The sequence below is a fragment of the Stegodyphus dumicola genome, chromosome 10 (genome assembly GCF_044657685.1).
Source record: "Stegodyphus dumicola isolate Sdum_Otavi_A_Nest chromosome 10, ASM4465768v1".
NCBI lineage: Eukaryota > Metazoa > Arthropoda > Arachnida > Araneae > Eresidae > Stegodyphus > Stegodyphus dumicola.
In genome coordinates this window covers 10,551,359-10,568,263 of record NC_140777.1, presented here as the reverse complement: position 1 = coordinate 10,568,263, position 16,905 = coordinate 10,551,359, and the positions used below count along the sequence as shown (strand labels likewise).

Below are 16,905 nucleotides of genomic sequence, written 5' to 3'. Positions count from 1 at the left end.
AAGTGCAATAAACTGCTTTCAAACTTACTGAAGTTTTTATTTAAATGTAAACATTATTTATACAGACTCTAATCCTGATTTTATCCTTTTCAGGACATCTGCAAGCTCCTGGATCCCTGCAGTGAAGTGCAGAGGACTTTAGAAAGAGCCCTCACAAGAGGTAATTAAGAGTAAAATGGCATATGCCAGAATTGAATCTTTTGTATGTAGTCAAAAGTCGTTAATCCGGACTTGTCGGAACTTCGGTGATTCCGGATTATCGATTTTTCCAGATTATAGATCATCAGTTTAAATCTGGTAAAATGGCATGCAGAAATTATAAAATTAAAAATATGAAACCGTAATTTACGAAATAAAGAACAATTATGATCTAAAGGGTATCAAAATTTACACAAAAAAAAGCTTAATATTTATTTGTTTACTTTATTAAACATTTCTTTCAGTGTAAGTTGTTTAAGTTGCTTCTTTTTTTATGTGATAATACATTCTCTTTAATTCCATAAATAGACATAATTTCTTGTTCAGTTACAAAGTTCCGCTGTTCAAGTCCTATAATTGCTGTGTCGAGAATACCGACTAATTTGTCAATCGAAATTTTTTTGTTTTGAATAACCTCTGTCACTTTCCTGGTTTGATTTAAATCATATCAAAGACGGAGTACATCGAGAGGAAATACCACATTTAGTAAGCAATTGTAAGCCAAATAAAATAAAAACATCTGCCCTTAAGATAAGGATAGTGTTGACAGATCAACTTCCAATTCATTGCGCTCTGTGGTGTTAAAGATAAACAAAGGATATGACTTTATCCATTTTTTGCAGCAATTCCACTTTTTGTTTAACGGACTCCGAAAGATACTTTCGCTTTGTGTATATCCTTTACATATTAGTAAATATATATCGGAAATTCTATTTGAAATAATCGAATGTTCAAGGTTACTTTTATAAAATTGCTCTAACAGTCTGCAAAAAATAATAAGCCGGATCCAATTCGAAGATTAAGGAACAACGCAATCTGCAACATTAACTGAAATAGATAATTAGATAATTTTAGCTTAGCTTATTCCGTCTGTTATATATTAAACGTGCATTCGTAAACGTATTTTGCTCACACGCAAATTCGCAGCTGTAAAGGTCTTACGCGCATGCATCAATGCGACTCATGCGCAGAAAGTTTGTAGCTTTCAGGTCCGGATTATAGATCATTCCGGATTATGCGTGTCTGAATTAACGACTTTTGACTGTATTTAGTGTCTTAATATGTTCAAAAAGTGTTTACTGTTTTTTCTGCAATTTCGAATTTTATATATCACCAATTGGCCACCACCGTGGCTGCTATATTTATGTAAAAATATTTTTTGTAGGAAAAATATTCTTTTTTTTTAAACTCAAAATCAGTCTATATCTTTTTAAAATTGCAGATAATATATTGATTTTTTTTTCTTTTTCTTTATAGAGAGCATACCACATCAGCTCTCCTTGCAAGAGGTTTGTATAATTATAATGAATCTTTTCCAAGACATCTATTTCATTCTTATCTATTTCATTAGATGTTCTCATCTAAGAGCTGTGGTCTCAAACATAAACTGAATTTGGCCAAATGCACGATTTGAAAGAATCTTCCAAATGAGTCAATGATTTACTTAAGCTATAAATAAATGATTTACAAATTATTTCCAAGTACTTCTGGCTACAGATTTGAACTGTAATACCTGCTGAATGATCAGTCAATCTCATTCTTTTTTTATTAATTATCAACTGTATAGAAAAAATGTTTACATCTAAATGTACATTCAAACAAAGTGATTTTTCTTTTTGTGAATTTTTTTACGCAATTTTCATACTTATTTTTAATAAGTACAATAGTGAAAAACTGGACTCTTGAATCATTAAAGTCTTGAACTTTCTCTTCATTAAAGTCTTGTGATAGTAATGCTAATTAAACTGCTGAGAATATATTTGCAAGCTATGTGAAACTACTTTAGGTATTCACATGCAGCTTGTAGGCCACCATGTTGAGACGACTGCCTTAGAAAAGTTTTCTTTTTTGTTAATATACTTTATTTTCAAAGATGCTCAAATGAGATGTTTTATTGTACTTCAGATTCAACACATTGACTGCTATTTCTATCCCACTAAAAGTACTTGACAGGCCACATTATTTATTGTATAGTTATGAATTGACAAACTATATAAAAGCAGTAGATGCTGTTCATAAGAATATTATTTCTTTAATTTTTTAATATAATTGATTTAATTAAATATTGATTTAAGTCATAATTTTTTTTTAAAATCAATCATATTAAAACATAAAAAATATTTTTATAGAATTACATAACACATTTTTTCACTTTTTAAGTGGTCAGAAAGTGCATAATATTTCCAGAGTTGCCAACTCTCCCGATTTTCGACCGCTCTCCCGTCAACCCGATTTCTCATGATTTTTATGGAACTTGGCTTAATACTTTCTTATATAAACAAAAAAAAAAAAAAAAAAGGATGGTTTTGGACGTCTGAAAGCAATTGAATTTTCTCTAAATTATTAAAAAACAAAACCTTGCGAATCAGATAACTTCTGCTTTGTGAGGGAGAGAATATACGTATCCAGAAACATCGTTCTCCAGTTCTCCAATGGGTATCGAGCATGGTGGAAGGGCGGATGTTCTCAAACATGTGCGTACACAAAAACACAAGGACAACATGAGTTGTTTTGAAAAAAAAAAAAAAAAACGGAAAATTAAATTTTCTTTGAAACCAAAAAGTTATTAATGCAAAATGTCTGTTCTCTGCCTTTTTACTTGAGCACAACCTGCCACTGAATGCATAGGATCACGCTGCAGCTTTATTTAGAAAAATGTTTCGTGATAGTGAAATCGCTAAGAAATACTCAAGTGTAAGAACCAAAACAGGTGCAATTGTTAAAGAAATGGGCTTGAAAAATAAATCTTCAGTTGTTGATTGCATTAAAACAACTCCGTTCTGCCTCTCTACGGATGGAAGCAATAATACCGATTCAAAACTGTATCCAATTGTTGTTTCTTTTTTTAATCTAGAGTCTTCAGAAATTGAGTGCAGTTTATTTTCTGTCCCCACTTTAGAAGGACATTTGACAAGTTTTAATATAGCACAGCTAATTATTAAAACTTTAAAAAAAAATGCAGTCCCTCTAGATAATTGCTTAGCACTTGGTGCCGATAATGCACCAGTAATGGTAGGCTTGAAGACTGGTGTTGCAAGCATCTTAAGAAAGGCAAATTCAGATTTGCAGATTATGAGGTGCATCTGTCACCTCTTAGATTTAGCAGCTGAAAAAGGGTAGCTTCTTTACAAATAAATGTGGATGAACGCATTGTTGATATTTATTATTATCTTGAAAGGAGTTCTAAAAGGAAGGAAAAATTGAAACAGTTCCAAAAGCAGCATAACAGCAGTTTATAATTAGAAAACTTGGATGAAGTTATAAAATCAGCTAGGTTGACACCCAGTGGAGTTTAATTGGAAAACTGAAAGGTGCTGATGGAATTTTAAAATATAGTGAACTGTCTAGAATTATGTTGGCCATCTTGAGAGTTCCCCATAGTAATGCGGAGTGTGAGAGGATTTTCAGTGTTGTTGCGAAAACGAGGACTAAATTTAGATCTAATATTAACGATGACACATTAGAAAAACTTTTATTAGCAAAAGCAAGCCTACATGGCAATTGCTATGAACAAAATTATGAAGTTTCTTTCTTAAAGAAAGCAAAATCTGCCACTGTTTATAACATTTGTACGAAAACTGATTAAAGTGTCTTTTTTTTTTTTTTTTTTTTTTTTTTTTTTTTGGTTTTCTTAAACGATGCAAGTAATAAAAATGTTTTTTATGTGTAAGGTATTTTTGTGTTGCTTGCATTTAAGAAATAGTTACTATTTAAACTTAATTCATTATTAAAAACTATATTTTTGTCATTTAAAAAGTCTTTTTAACATTGAGAAAAATCTCCTGATTTTTTAAAAAAATCTCCTGATTTTTGAGTGTCAAAGGTTGGCATGTATGTATTTCTCATGCCAGTCTAAATAAATATTCATCTAATTTCATGTGAAATGTTTTGCATTTCCACCTGGACTGTGTCTGTCACAGTCTTAACCTATAAACCGTAATAAATAAAAAAATATTTCTTTTGAGCAGTTGTTAAAATCTGAACCCTTTCATTTGACCCACCTTTTTTTCTTTCCTGTCTCATTCAGAGTTATTTAATAAAACTAAAGTCCATATAAAGAAAATGCTCTCTATATTGAGTATGTACTCCGCTCAATTGATAAGGGGATAGGCAATTTAAATAAACAGATAGCTGCTGATTAAATATGTGGTACATTATTAAATATGTTTATGAATGGGACAACTTAATAAAAATGTAAGAAAGAATAAATGTATAGGAAACGCATTTATTATAAAAAATTCATTTTTACACATGTCTTTCAGAATAAAAAACAGAGATGCATTAAAGAATTTTGTCAGAATTTTAATAAAGACTGTAGATATCTTGAGTCTGTGGGAAACTAAATTTGTTACTTGATAGATGAGGTTATGGGAGATTTTCCCCAGGTTTCCCTAGTGAATGTACAATAGCTAAAGTTAAAGGTCTATCAACAATGTATCCCCATCATGTTCTAGTGGATTCAGTTCTGAGCACCATTCCATATGGTCTGTTATTTCCTCCTCATGTATGAACTTGAATGAACTTGGCCATTTTGATGTGTAAAAAAGGGAGGAATTGCCAGTGGCAGCAGTACAAGAAATTACCAATATTTCAAGAATTTCTCGAGTGTTGCATTCTGTCCAGATCAGAAGTCATTGATTAGCCGTCTGTGGGCCAAATCTGGATTTCTTGTTGAAGAAAGCTTGGCTGTGCGTTAGTCAAAGCTCATACTTTTTAAGAGCAGTTTCTTCAAGCTTTAAACTGCTCTGAAGACAGAAATGCGTACGACTAGCCCATACATGGAAAGACCTTTGTAAATTCTTTGTGTAAGCTTCTTGTAATAGCCAGTGGAAGCTTGCTTTGCAGCTGGGTGGCAATTTTGTCTCCTGTTCAGAGGCACCATTATTTTTAGAAAATGAGGGTCATTCTTTGAAGTGGAAACTTGTGAAAGACATTGACCAATATGCCTATAAATGCTTCCTACCTCTTGGAACCAGGTTAGGTAATTACCTCTTAGCTCACTGAAATGTTGGATGCTAGGATCTGTTTGCGACTGACTTTCCATCTTGCTGTGGCTCATCACATGTTATTTTAACGCAAAATCATTTTGACTCAGGATTCTGATCTGAAGTGGATGCAAAAATCTGCTGTTACTACAATAAAGATACAAGTATACAGATTTAAAAGACACACCCCTTTTAGACATTCAGGTCACATTAAAAAAGTATCTTCATTGTTAATTTGCATTTTAATATGCTTTCTAGGCCTCTCTTTCCAGTATGCAGAGTAATGAATTTTATTTCAAAGCAGTTCAGTAAACAACGTTTTAGTGAACTAGTTTGAAATAAAATATATTTTGAAAATTTTTCTTCTGTTGACCAGCACCTCCAGTATATGTTTCCAGTTTTTGTGGCCCATAGGCTCTACTTGCATTGTGTAAAACTGTACATGAAGCCCCTGTGTAAGAGTATATATATATATATACAGCCCCTACAGAGTAATATACAAATATTGTGTTTATAAAGTCCCGGTCGACCCATTTTGATGTTTAATAACTCATAAAATAATAAAGATAGATTAATTTATTCAAAAGTGGTCGTACCAGCCTTGAAGGCGATCCGTTAGAGAGACATCCAAAAACTGCATCAACACCGGAAATCATCGGAAAAATACAAGACATGGTATTGGAAGACCGTCGATTGACTGAAAGAGATTTAACAGAGGCTTTAGGCATTTCATTGGGCACAGTGAGCAATATTTTAAGTGTTAATTTGGATTTCAAAAAACTCTGTGCAAAATGGGTGCCGCATTCTCTAATGATGGAGCAAAAACACATTCGGATGCGACTTTTGCGACATTTGGAGCGTTTTAAGAAGAATAAAAGCGACTTTATCCGTCAATTTATCACAATGGATGAGACCTGGGTCTACCATCATAATCCTGAATCAAAACAGGAGGCTAAGGAGTGGTGTGAACCCGGCTCTTCGGCGCCGAAGCGAGTTTGTGTGCAAAAATCAGCCAAGAAGGTCTTAGCATCAGTTTTTTTGGGATGTGAAAGGAATTTTGTTCATAGATTACCTTCAAACTGGCAAAACAATTAATTTGGATTATTATTGTAGCCTTTTGAATCAATTAGACGAAAACATTCATGAAAGAAGACCCGGATTACAAAAGAAGAAAATCATTTTCCACCAAGATAACGTACCTGCACACACAGCTCAAAAAACCATTGCTAAAATAACTGAATTGAAGTACGAATTGTTGCAACATCCAGCCTATTCACCAGATTTAGCTCCCTCCGACTTCTGGCTCTTTCCACACCTCAAACAATATCTCCGTAGAAAACAATTTCCTTCAAACGAAGAGGTAATAGCTGCCGTGGAGGGATGTTTTGCAGAGCTGCCGAAAAACCAATACAGTCAAGGGATCCATAAATTAGAAGACCGATAGAATAAGTGTATTGAAGTTGAGGGAAGCTACGTTGAAAAAGTCATTTTTACAAATAAAAACGGAAATGAAGAAACCAATTTCGGTAAGCAAAAGCAAATACAAGTGCAGGTCTCTTGTAACAGTAGAGTAGTGTAAGCTTAGAAAACAAAGAATATACAAGATGTGGCTATTAATTTCCAGGACTGCTTTAATAACATCAGAACAGATGATGTGTAAAAATGTAACCTTTTAATATGTTTTGAAATAATTTCCATTTGCCGTAACACACTTCTGTGCTCGGCTGTATAAGTTGTGGAAACAACTTTTAAAGTCCTCTTTCGGAAGCCTCTTCAATGTTGACGTCACATTGTTCTTGATGTCTTCAATTTCCACAAAGCATGTTCCTTTCATCACAGTTTTGAGTTTGGGAATTGTTCGATCATACTCTTTTGACTTGGTCCCCACAGACTTCTTTTTGTTTCCCAAATTCAAAGCTGTGATCAAAAGAAACAGTTTGTGGATGTTGAAGACATCAAGAAGAACGTGATGTCGACATTGAAGAGGCTTCCGAAAGGGAACTTTAAAAGTTGTTTCCACAATTTATACAGCCAAGCACAAAAGTGTGTTACGGCAGATGGGGATTACTTCGAAACATATTAAAAGGTTACGTTTTTCACATCATTTGTTCTGGTTTTATTAGAGCAGTCCTGAAAATTAATAGCCACAACTTGTATGTATTTAGGGCTTATATAAAATTAATACTTTAAAATTTACTGAAGTTTTCATTTAAATGTAAACATAATTTATACAACACTTTAATTTTGATTTTATTCTTTTCAGTGCAAAGAACTGCACTTGAAATTGAACATGATTGACGAATGGGAGGAGCAATTAGAGGCCCTCATCGAAGCAGGTAATTTAGAGTAAAAATTTTTTTAGCATATGCTGGAATCTTTCATGTATATTTATTGTTATTTTCTTCTTTTTAACTCGATTTTTAGTGCATTATTTTCCAATTGGCTTTAGTTAATCTTGTAATGGTAATAAAAGTTTCAGTAAAATCAAGCTGCTTCAGATGCATTGAACCTTCTTAGATATGAACTCATAGAATTTTACATTACATCATCCTTCTTCTAAAGAAGTATTTGTGCTAGAGACATAGAATAAGAACTTAGTTCCAAGAAGAATTAAGCAAACTGTTTTATTGATAAAGCTTTAGGTGAACAAAAAACATGATTCTGTTCATGTTTTAAAACTCTGTGGCTTCTTTGCAGTCAGTTAGCAGAAAGTTTACATTTGAATTTAAATTCATTCAATACTGGTTGGATGCTTGCAAAATTGATGCTTGCATTGAACCAATGCTTGCATTGAACCAATGCTTGCAAAATAGGTTCATAGTTGACAGGAATGACATCAGTAACCATTTGATGTGAGAAAGAGACTGGACAATTTTTTTTCACCATTCACATGTGATGCATATCAGTAGTGAATTGACCTATGAAATTAAGTGTTATTAATTTGGCAAGGGGGAAAATTGTTATACTTTTGTGAGTGCCTTACGTTCTGTAAACACTGTAAAGCTCTTTCCTTCAAACAGATATCTGAAGGATTTAATAGTGTCAAATATTGTAAAAACCTCTCTGTCCAATATATTATATTTCTTTTCATTATGACTCAATTTTCTGGAAAAGTATCCTAGTGGCTCCCATGTATATAATTTTTTTTTTTTTTTTGTCTGGGTGGACAGAAACTGTAACTTGTGCCATAAGCTGTTTACAAGACTCAAAAGTGTTTCAGTGTCTTTTGACCAATCTAAGAATATTTTGTCATTTTTCTTACAACTTCCCAGTGTACCATTTAAAGGAAGTTGAACTTCACCACATGATTTAAAAACTTCTTTTAGAAATTAAGAATTTTCAAAAAATGTCAGAGTTCAAAAATAGTTTTTGTCTTCAGAAAATCTTGGATAACTTCAAAAGGAATGATTCTACAGGTACTTTCATCAATTATGTAACCTAAGAATTTTATGCATCCTGCATTTAGGAAGGTTGACAGTCAAATTATACTTTTTTTTTCCTTATAAAAACTTCTTTGATATTACGGATATATTCTTTGAGAGATGATGAAGGAATCAAAATATTGTTTCTCTATATTGTAAACAGTAATTTAAATGTGACAAAATTTGATCTAGTAATCTTTGTGTAGTTTGCATAGCCTTATGTAAGGCAAATGTTATGTAGTTAAACTGAAATAATCCACAAGGAGTAACTATTGCCATTTTTGGTATGTCCTCTTTATTCATTGGTACTTGGTGATACACTTTTTTGAGGTATAATGTAGAAAAAAATAGCGTTATTGTTTAAAGTAGATGTAAAATCATATTGATGCCTCATTGGGCAATTATCTGGAATGGTGATTGAATTTCATTTACAGTAGTTGCAGCGAGGTCGTAAAGACCCATCCGATTTTTTTACGATGTGCAGAGGGCTACTCCATCAGCTTTTAGAAGGACTACAAATTCCTTTTCATACTAAATAAGCAAAATCTGCTTTTGGAGCAGCCAGTTTGTGAGGCACTGGGCATCTAGTTTTATTAAGTGTGTAATACCACAAGTATTTGTATCCAAAAGCTGTTTTAAAACATCTTAAAAGAGAGAATCATATTTTTAGGTAAATAGCTAACTATATGTAAAGTTGGTAAAACTAATTTTGGACAATATCTCTGGATATCTTGCCATCTGACTATCAACTGTTTGGGGGATTTCAAATTAACAGCTTGGTTTCTGTTGATTATTAAACACCAATTTGCAAAGAATTATTAAGCAATGAATAAAGAATTATTAAACACCAAATTGTATATATGTACATAGTGTTTAGAATGACTAATCTAAGCAATGAACACTGAACGTACAAAACAGATGGTAAGAGAGGTTCTTTGCACTCCACCAGAGATAAGATTGCTGTTGGACATGCTTTAGAAGGAGAAATCAGGACATGATGACTATGTTGAAGAATTGAATAGAAAAATTCTACGGCTTCCTTACCTACCAAATCTTCTGTTTTCCATTCCATTTACCAATCATGTCTTTATGTTTTGAGAATGCCCAGAGAATCATGTCTGTATGTTTTGCTGACTATAAATTATGAAAGCGATGGCCTTTTATGTATGATGTTCAGTATCTCCACTACATTCTTGCTGAGTTGTTATTTTATATGGGACATTCAAAATATCCAGACGGTTGACGTCCATGCTTTCCTCTAAGCTTTATTCCTTGGAGAACGATGGCCTTTCAAAATGGCTCTCCCTACTTTTAGGTTTGTTTTTTCCAAGAAGTCCTTTGAAGGTCCTTTATGGTTATAAAACAGAACATTGTATCAGGCTTTCTTCATCCCATGGCATGAGCAATTAAACTATTATTGGCATGAACAATTAAACATTTGTGAGGCTATTTGATGTTCAAACTTTTCACTTGAAATTTGCCTTCAATTTCGCTTTCGAAACTAGATACTGCTTTACAGAAGCCTTGATTTCCATCAAATGCTTCTACTCTATATTGTGTACAGTGTGTTAAAAAGGAATTATCCAAACTAATATTAATAAAGATGTTCTCCTATATAAGAGTTATTCTTCCCAGACATTCTTATTATCTTGTACGCCATCTGATTTTATACACTACAAAGTCCGAATTCTGGACTTGTTGAGACTTCGGTGATTCCGGATTTAGGATTTTTCCAGATATTAGATCATCAATTTGAATCTGGTAAGATGGCATGCAGAAATTATACAATTAAAAATATGAAATCGTAATTTATGAAATAAAGAACAATTATGATCTAAAGGGTATCAAAATGTACAAAAAAAAAGCTTAATATTTATTTTTTTACTTTATTAAACGTTTCTTTCAGTGTCAGTTGTTTAAGTTGCTTCCACAAAAAATTCAAAAAGTTCCTTTTTCTTTTTTCTTATGTCATATACAGTCGAGTTTCTAATCCCATACATAATTTTGAGACAGATATGTGTTTATCCATTTTTTGCAGCAATTCCACTTTTTGTTTTGTTTAATGGACATCGAAAGATGTTTTCGCTTTGTAGATCCATAGGCAGCCCCAGAATTGGAAACTCTTTTCGACATAATCGAAAGTTCAAGCTTATTTTACTAAAATTTAACTAATTCAAGCTTATTTTTCTAAAATTTAAATAACAGTCTGCAAAAAATAATAAGCTGCAGCAAATTAGAAGATTAGAGAGCAACACAGTCTATTACATTAACTGAAATGCTTTGGAATCAGTAAAGATAATTTTAGTTTAGCTTAATAGCATCTGTTATACATTATTGGCTGTGTATTACAAGATTGGCAATAAAAGCCAAGTTGTTTCGCTAAATTTGTCTTCCTCCTACTGCGTACTGAATTAAGCCTGAATTTTATTAGTTATTTACTATACCTATGTTTATTTCTTGTACATGCTTCAAACTAATCCAAGTCCTAAATAAATAAACTCCCACATATACTTAAGGCTTTAACTAGGGCTGGCGCTCGATACCGCCCGGTGCAGTCTCTTGGGGTCCTAAATTCTGCTACAAAGCATCTTCCCAAGTTCTAAATTTCCAGCATGCCTAAACTTTGGATCCCAGTGCTTTTTCTAAATCACAAATACTTCTCATCCCTTAATTTTGCCACTCGGTGCTTCCCTGAATTCCAAAAATTTCATCTTCCTTAAATTTTGCTGTCCGATGCCAACATAGTAATCTTTTGGCCTGTGAGTTTCATTAACAAAATCTATTTTTAGCATATGAAAAGAAATTTTTGTTGAATTTTTCCTCATCAAAATTTCTTAGAACATTTAAAAATCTATAATCATCGCCAAGCCTAATGTTAGCATAAAGGGTTGCCATACTCTTAATATTCAATTACTAAGTTTAGACATCACAGCATGAGTTATTATTGAAGCTGTCATGTATTGATAAACATGTGGTGATGAAAGCAAAATATAATAAATAATGACTCGCCAGGCCAGCGTCAGGGATATAAAATAGGTGAATGTTTCGGTTTGAGATGTATGCCAAGGAGATACTCAGCTATGGAGCCAAATTATTAATCTCACAAATTTATGCTTACATGATTCTTTTTCCATAACGAGATTTTTATTTAGTGCCTAAGTGATATTAAGAATTGAAATTTTTAAGTGGAAAATCTCCACATGTTTTATTATGGAAGGAAAAATCAAATGCGCATGTGTAAAGCGTACAAAAAAAAAAAAATTGTTTGTGGCTTTGAAGACCAGATTTTAGATCATTCCGGATAATGGACGTCCGGATTTCGGACTTTGTGCTGTACTCCGTCAGCTACAAAAAAGAAAAGTAAATAATTTTTTTAACAAATAGTGGTGAATACACTAAATTTATACCATTCACAAGTACACACAGTATTAGTTTGACCCTAGGAAGCAGTAAAACACACAGCAAAACTGTATTTATGCGAGTTTTGAGAAGCTTCAAGCAGATTTCAGAAATTTTAATCGAAAAGTTTACACTTATGCGTTCCTGCAGTATTTGTACATGCAAAAATTGTTAGTCTTGAAGAGTCACTGGGAAGTACATAGATTGGGAACTGCTGATTTAGAAGTTAGAATTTTATATCTAAATTATGTTTCTGTTTGTTGGAATTTTACATACTGTATGGTGTACATTCTAACATAGAGAATGACTATTGTCTGCCTTTTCACAATACGAGGCCATCTTTGTTTCTCTGACTCTGCCCCCCCAAAAAAATGTAACATGTTTGTAATTGGTTACAGTAATATTAATAATTTATTCTTCAGTTAAGTCACAGTAATATTAATAATTTATTCTTCAGTTAGTCTCCAAAAAACTTTCATTTCCTCTTTTATATAAATTAACAAGTTCTATTTGTAACTATTTCTCTAAAGCAGCAGCACCTTTAAACAAAAACCCTTAGCATTTTCAGTGTTTACTGTTGTTTCTGCAGTTTTGAATTTTGTATGTCACCAATTGCTCTTGTCATTGATATTTAAAACCATTTCCGCTATATTTGTATAGAGATAATTTAAGCATTATTTTACTCATAATCAGTACATATGTTTCTTTAAATTTCAGATACCTTGATTCTTTTTTTTCTTTTTTTTTACAGAGGATGCAGAGACTAGAAGGCATGTCTTTCAGAAGGTTTGTATAAATATAATGCAACTTTTCGAAGACATTATCCATTTGATTTTCTGTAAATGTTGTTATTGAAGAGGAGTAGTCTCAAACATAAATTGAATTTGGCCAAATGCAAGATTTAAAAGCGTCTTGTTGCAAATAATTCTAGCATGTTGAATTAATGACTAACTTACTTACTTAAGTTAAAAATAAACAGTTTTCAATTTATTTCAAAGTTTTTCTGGCTACAGATTTGAGCTGCAATGCCTAATAACCATCAGTCAATCTAATTCTTTTTGTATTGATTTTCAGCTGTGCGGAAAAAATGTTCACTTATAAATCTACACTCAAACAAAGTAATTTTCCTTATTGCAAAAATTCACAACTGAGGATTTTTTTTTTTTTTTTTTTTTTTTTGATAAGTATGAATAAAATTTAGTCATATCTGTAGCTTGAAATGTTTGAAAAAATGTATACAAATAAAATATATATATTTACATGAATTATATTAAATGAATTAATTCTGTTTCTGAAATTTTTTGGGCAGTTCTCGTGTGTATTTTTAATAAGGAAAATAAAGTAAAAGTGGACTGTGAATCATTAAAATTTTGAACTTTCTCTTCAAAGTCTTGTCATAATAATGCTTATTAAATTGCTGAGAATATATTCCTGAGCCATGTGAAACTGCTTCAAGGGAACATGTGCAGCCGGCAAACCACCAGTTTGAGACAACTGCCTTGGAAAACCTTTCTTTCTGTTAATATACTTTGTTTTAAAAGAGATTATCAAAATGAGACGTTTTATTGTGTTTAAGATTCAACACTTACTGTCCCACTAAAAATTCAGGACAGGCCACATTATTTATTCTATTGTTATGATTTAATGACTAAAGTATAAAGCAGTTGATGCAATTATTAAGAATATTGTTTCTTTAATTTTTTAATAAATGATTTAAATAAAAATATATTTAATTAATGAATTTTCATTTAAATGAATTGGATTAAAATGTTAAATAAATTCTATATTAATTAAAATGTTAAATAAATTCTATAATAGAATTATATAATGTTTTTTTTTTTTTTCCATCATGTGATACTGTGCAGAAGCCCTGGTGTAAGCAAAACTCTCTCTCTCTCTCTTTTTTTAATATATATATATATTTCTTCTAGTAAGCAAACACAAATACAAGTGAAGTTTTTGTACAAGCAAACTGGTGTCAACTATTTGAAAGCAAAGAATATGTGTATAAGAGATTATATGAAGTGCAATATATTGCACATATATAGTATAATAATATATATGAAATATATGCAATGCTTTCAAAGTTACTGAAATTTTTATTTAAATCTTAAAAAAAAAATATACAGCACTTCAATTCTAATTTTCTCCTTTTCAGATCCTCAAACTCTGCAAGACATGCCAGTTACTTCTCGAAAGAGTAGTAAATGGAGGTAATTAAGAGATTTTTTTTTTTTTTGGCTTATGCTGGAACTGAATCTTTTATATATATTTATTGTCATTTTATTCTTTTTTAACTCGATGGTTAGTATATTATTTCCCAATTGGGTTTTGTTAATCGTGTAATGGGACTTCGGCTATTCCAGATTAGGGGTTTTTCCGAATTATACACTGGTGTGCAAAAATGAAGGACGAAGTCGAAAAATTAGCATATCAGCTGAACGAAGAGGCAGAGCGGACAGAAAGACCAATCAGGAGATTAAGTAAGGTGATGTATGGTAGCACATGCACAGATATGTAGGTAGACGTAATAGGTGTGTCTGAGTAGTATAAAGCATGTTGTCGGTGTAAGATCAGTATTTCTGGCAAAGAGATTGCATGCCCTATAGCAGTTAAAATCACACCGAGTTGCTGCCTCAGCGAGAAATGGTGAATAATCAATCTGTTAGATGACATCTGGATGCTTTTACCCGACGTCGAATCATTGGGAAGTTGAAGGAAGGCCGCAGTGTGACAAGTGTGGCTGCAGATTCAGAATTGCTCACAGCATCGTTTCACGACTTTGGAGACAATTTCAAACTACAGGAACAGCTATCCGGGGGTTTAGTAGTGGTCGTCCATGAGGAACCACACCTGCAGATGACCGGTATATTGCCTTACAGGCCAGAAGAAACAGGCAGGAGAAATCGCTAGACACAGGCGACTGGACGACCGATATCGCGTTTTACCGTGGCCAGAAGACTGCACGGTGGTGGTCTGTTTGCACGACGCCCTGTACGGTGTGTACCTCTAACGCCTGCCCATCGGAGAAGGCGTTCTCTGTGATGCTGGGAACACTGGAATTGGAGAGACAATGAATGGGGACGAGTACTCTTTACAGATGAGAGCAGATTCAGTCTGAGTAGCGATTCTCATCGGATACTCATCTGGAGAGAGCGGCGAAGCGGCAATCATCCCTCGAACATCATTGAAAGGGACAGGTATGGAGGTGGCGGTGTTCTCGTTTGGGGAGGCATCATGCTTGGTAGTCCTACAGACCTTCACATCTTCGACGCAGGTTCAGTCAATGGGACCCGTTATTGTAATGAGATTCTTCTTCCATATGTGCGTCTTTTTAGAGGAGCTATGGGTCCGCAGTTCCTTTTCATGGACGACAATGCACCATGTCATCGCACAGTAGCTGCCAAATAGCACTTGGAGAGTGAGGATATTGAACGTATGGATTGGCCGGCACGATCTCCGGATCTCAGTCCCATCGAGCATGTATGGGATTTTCTAGGCAGACGCTTGGCAGCTCGTATCTTGCCACCAGTAATGATTCCAGAGCTTCGATTGGCGCTGCAAGACGAATGGGCAGCAATGTCTCAACAACTCATTGACCCCCTCATTCTCAGCATGGGCAGACGCTGTGAAACCTGCCTAGCAGTCAGGGGAGATCATATCCCCTATTAAATACTGGATGTTTCTTGCTGGACACAGGGATGTTTCGGCCTTCAGTCGCATTGCGCTCCATGCTACTTTTTCAATAAAGCTTCTTTTTATCCCTCTGATTTCTCTTTTAGTAAGTGTTGCTTACATTACTCATGTCCTTACATATTGGGGATCTTACGGTATTAAATGTGTTGATTTGGAAAGCTTTTGTACAAAGTTATATTGAAAAAAACCATCTCGTCCTTAATTTTTGCACACCAGTGTAAGTCATCAGTTTAAATCTATGATCTATTATCAGTTTAAATCTAAATCTATTATCTTAAGATGGCATGCAGAAATTATAAAATTAAAAATATGAAACCGTAATTTATGAAATAAAGAGCAATTATGATCTAAAGGGTATCAAAATTTGCAAAAAAAAGCTTATTATTTATTTGTTTACTTTATTAACCATTTCTTTCAATGCGCGCATGCGTAAAGCATACATTATGCATAATCGAAATCAGAAAATTGCAACCAGGAAACTATTTGATGTGTGTTCGTGATATTTATAATGACAAGGAATTTGATTTAAATCATATGAAAGGCAGAATACATCGAGATGAAATACTACATTTAGTAAGGAATTATAACCCGAATAAAATAAAAGCATCTGCTCTGAAGATAAGAAAAGTGCTGACAGATAAATTTCCAGTTCATTGCCCCCCCGCCCACAGAGCAGTGTGAAATTGATAAACAGATTTCAGAATGGTTATAGAAACAAAGGATATGCCTTTATCCATTTTTTGCAGCAATTCCACTTTTTGTTTGATGGACATCGAAACGTGCTTTCGCTTTGTAGATCCTTTTATGGCTCCAGAATCGGAAACTCGTTTTGACATAATCAAAAGTTCAATCTTACTTTTTATAAAATTGCTCTAACAGTCTGCAAAAAATAATACGCCGGATCCAATTAGAAGATTAAGGAACAATGCTATCTGCAACATTAACTGAAATACATAATTAGATAATTTTAGCTTAGCTTATACCGTCCATTATACATTAAACGTGCATGCGTAAACGTATTATGTGCAAGCGTAAAGGCATTATGCGCATGCTTTAACGCATTATGCAGATACGCATGCACAGAAACTTTATAGCTTTGAGGTCCGAATTATAGATCATTCCGGATTAAGGGCATCCGGATTAAAGACTTTTGACTGTACTTCCTTTTCAAAGATAATCAAAATGAGATGACTTATTGCATTTAA

General features: G+C 33.3%; 1 protein-coding gene across 1 annotated transcript in view; it reads left to right on the top strand.

The window, feature by feature from the left end:
• Window positions 1-16,905, top strand: part of LOC146994896 (uncharacterized) — an 86,751-nt gene that overhangs the window by 55,006 nt on the left and 14,840 nt on the right. Inside the window, exons 5-9 of the mRNA XM_085824619.1 lie at window positions 94-160; window positions 1,456-1,487; window positions 7,447-7,519; window positions 12,756-12,790; window positions 14,163-14,217. Of these exons, the coding sequence (XP_085680745.1) occupies window positions 94-160; window positions 1,456-1,487; window positions 7,447-7,519; window positions 12,756-12,790; window positions 14,163-14,217 (262 nt within the window). The remainder of the gene's footprint in view (window positions 1-93; window positions 161-1,455; window positions 1,488-7,446; window positions 7,520-12,755; window positions 12,791-14,162; window positions 14,218-16,905) is intronic.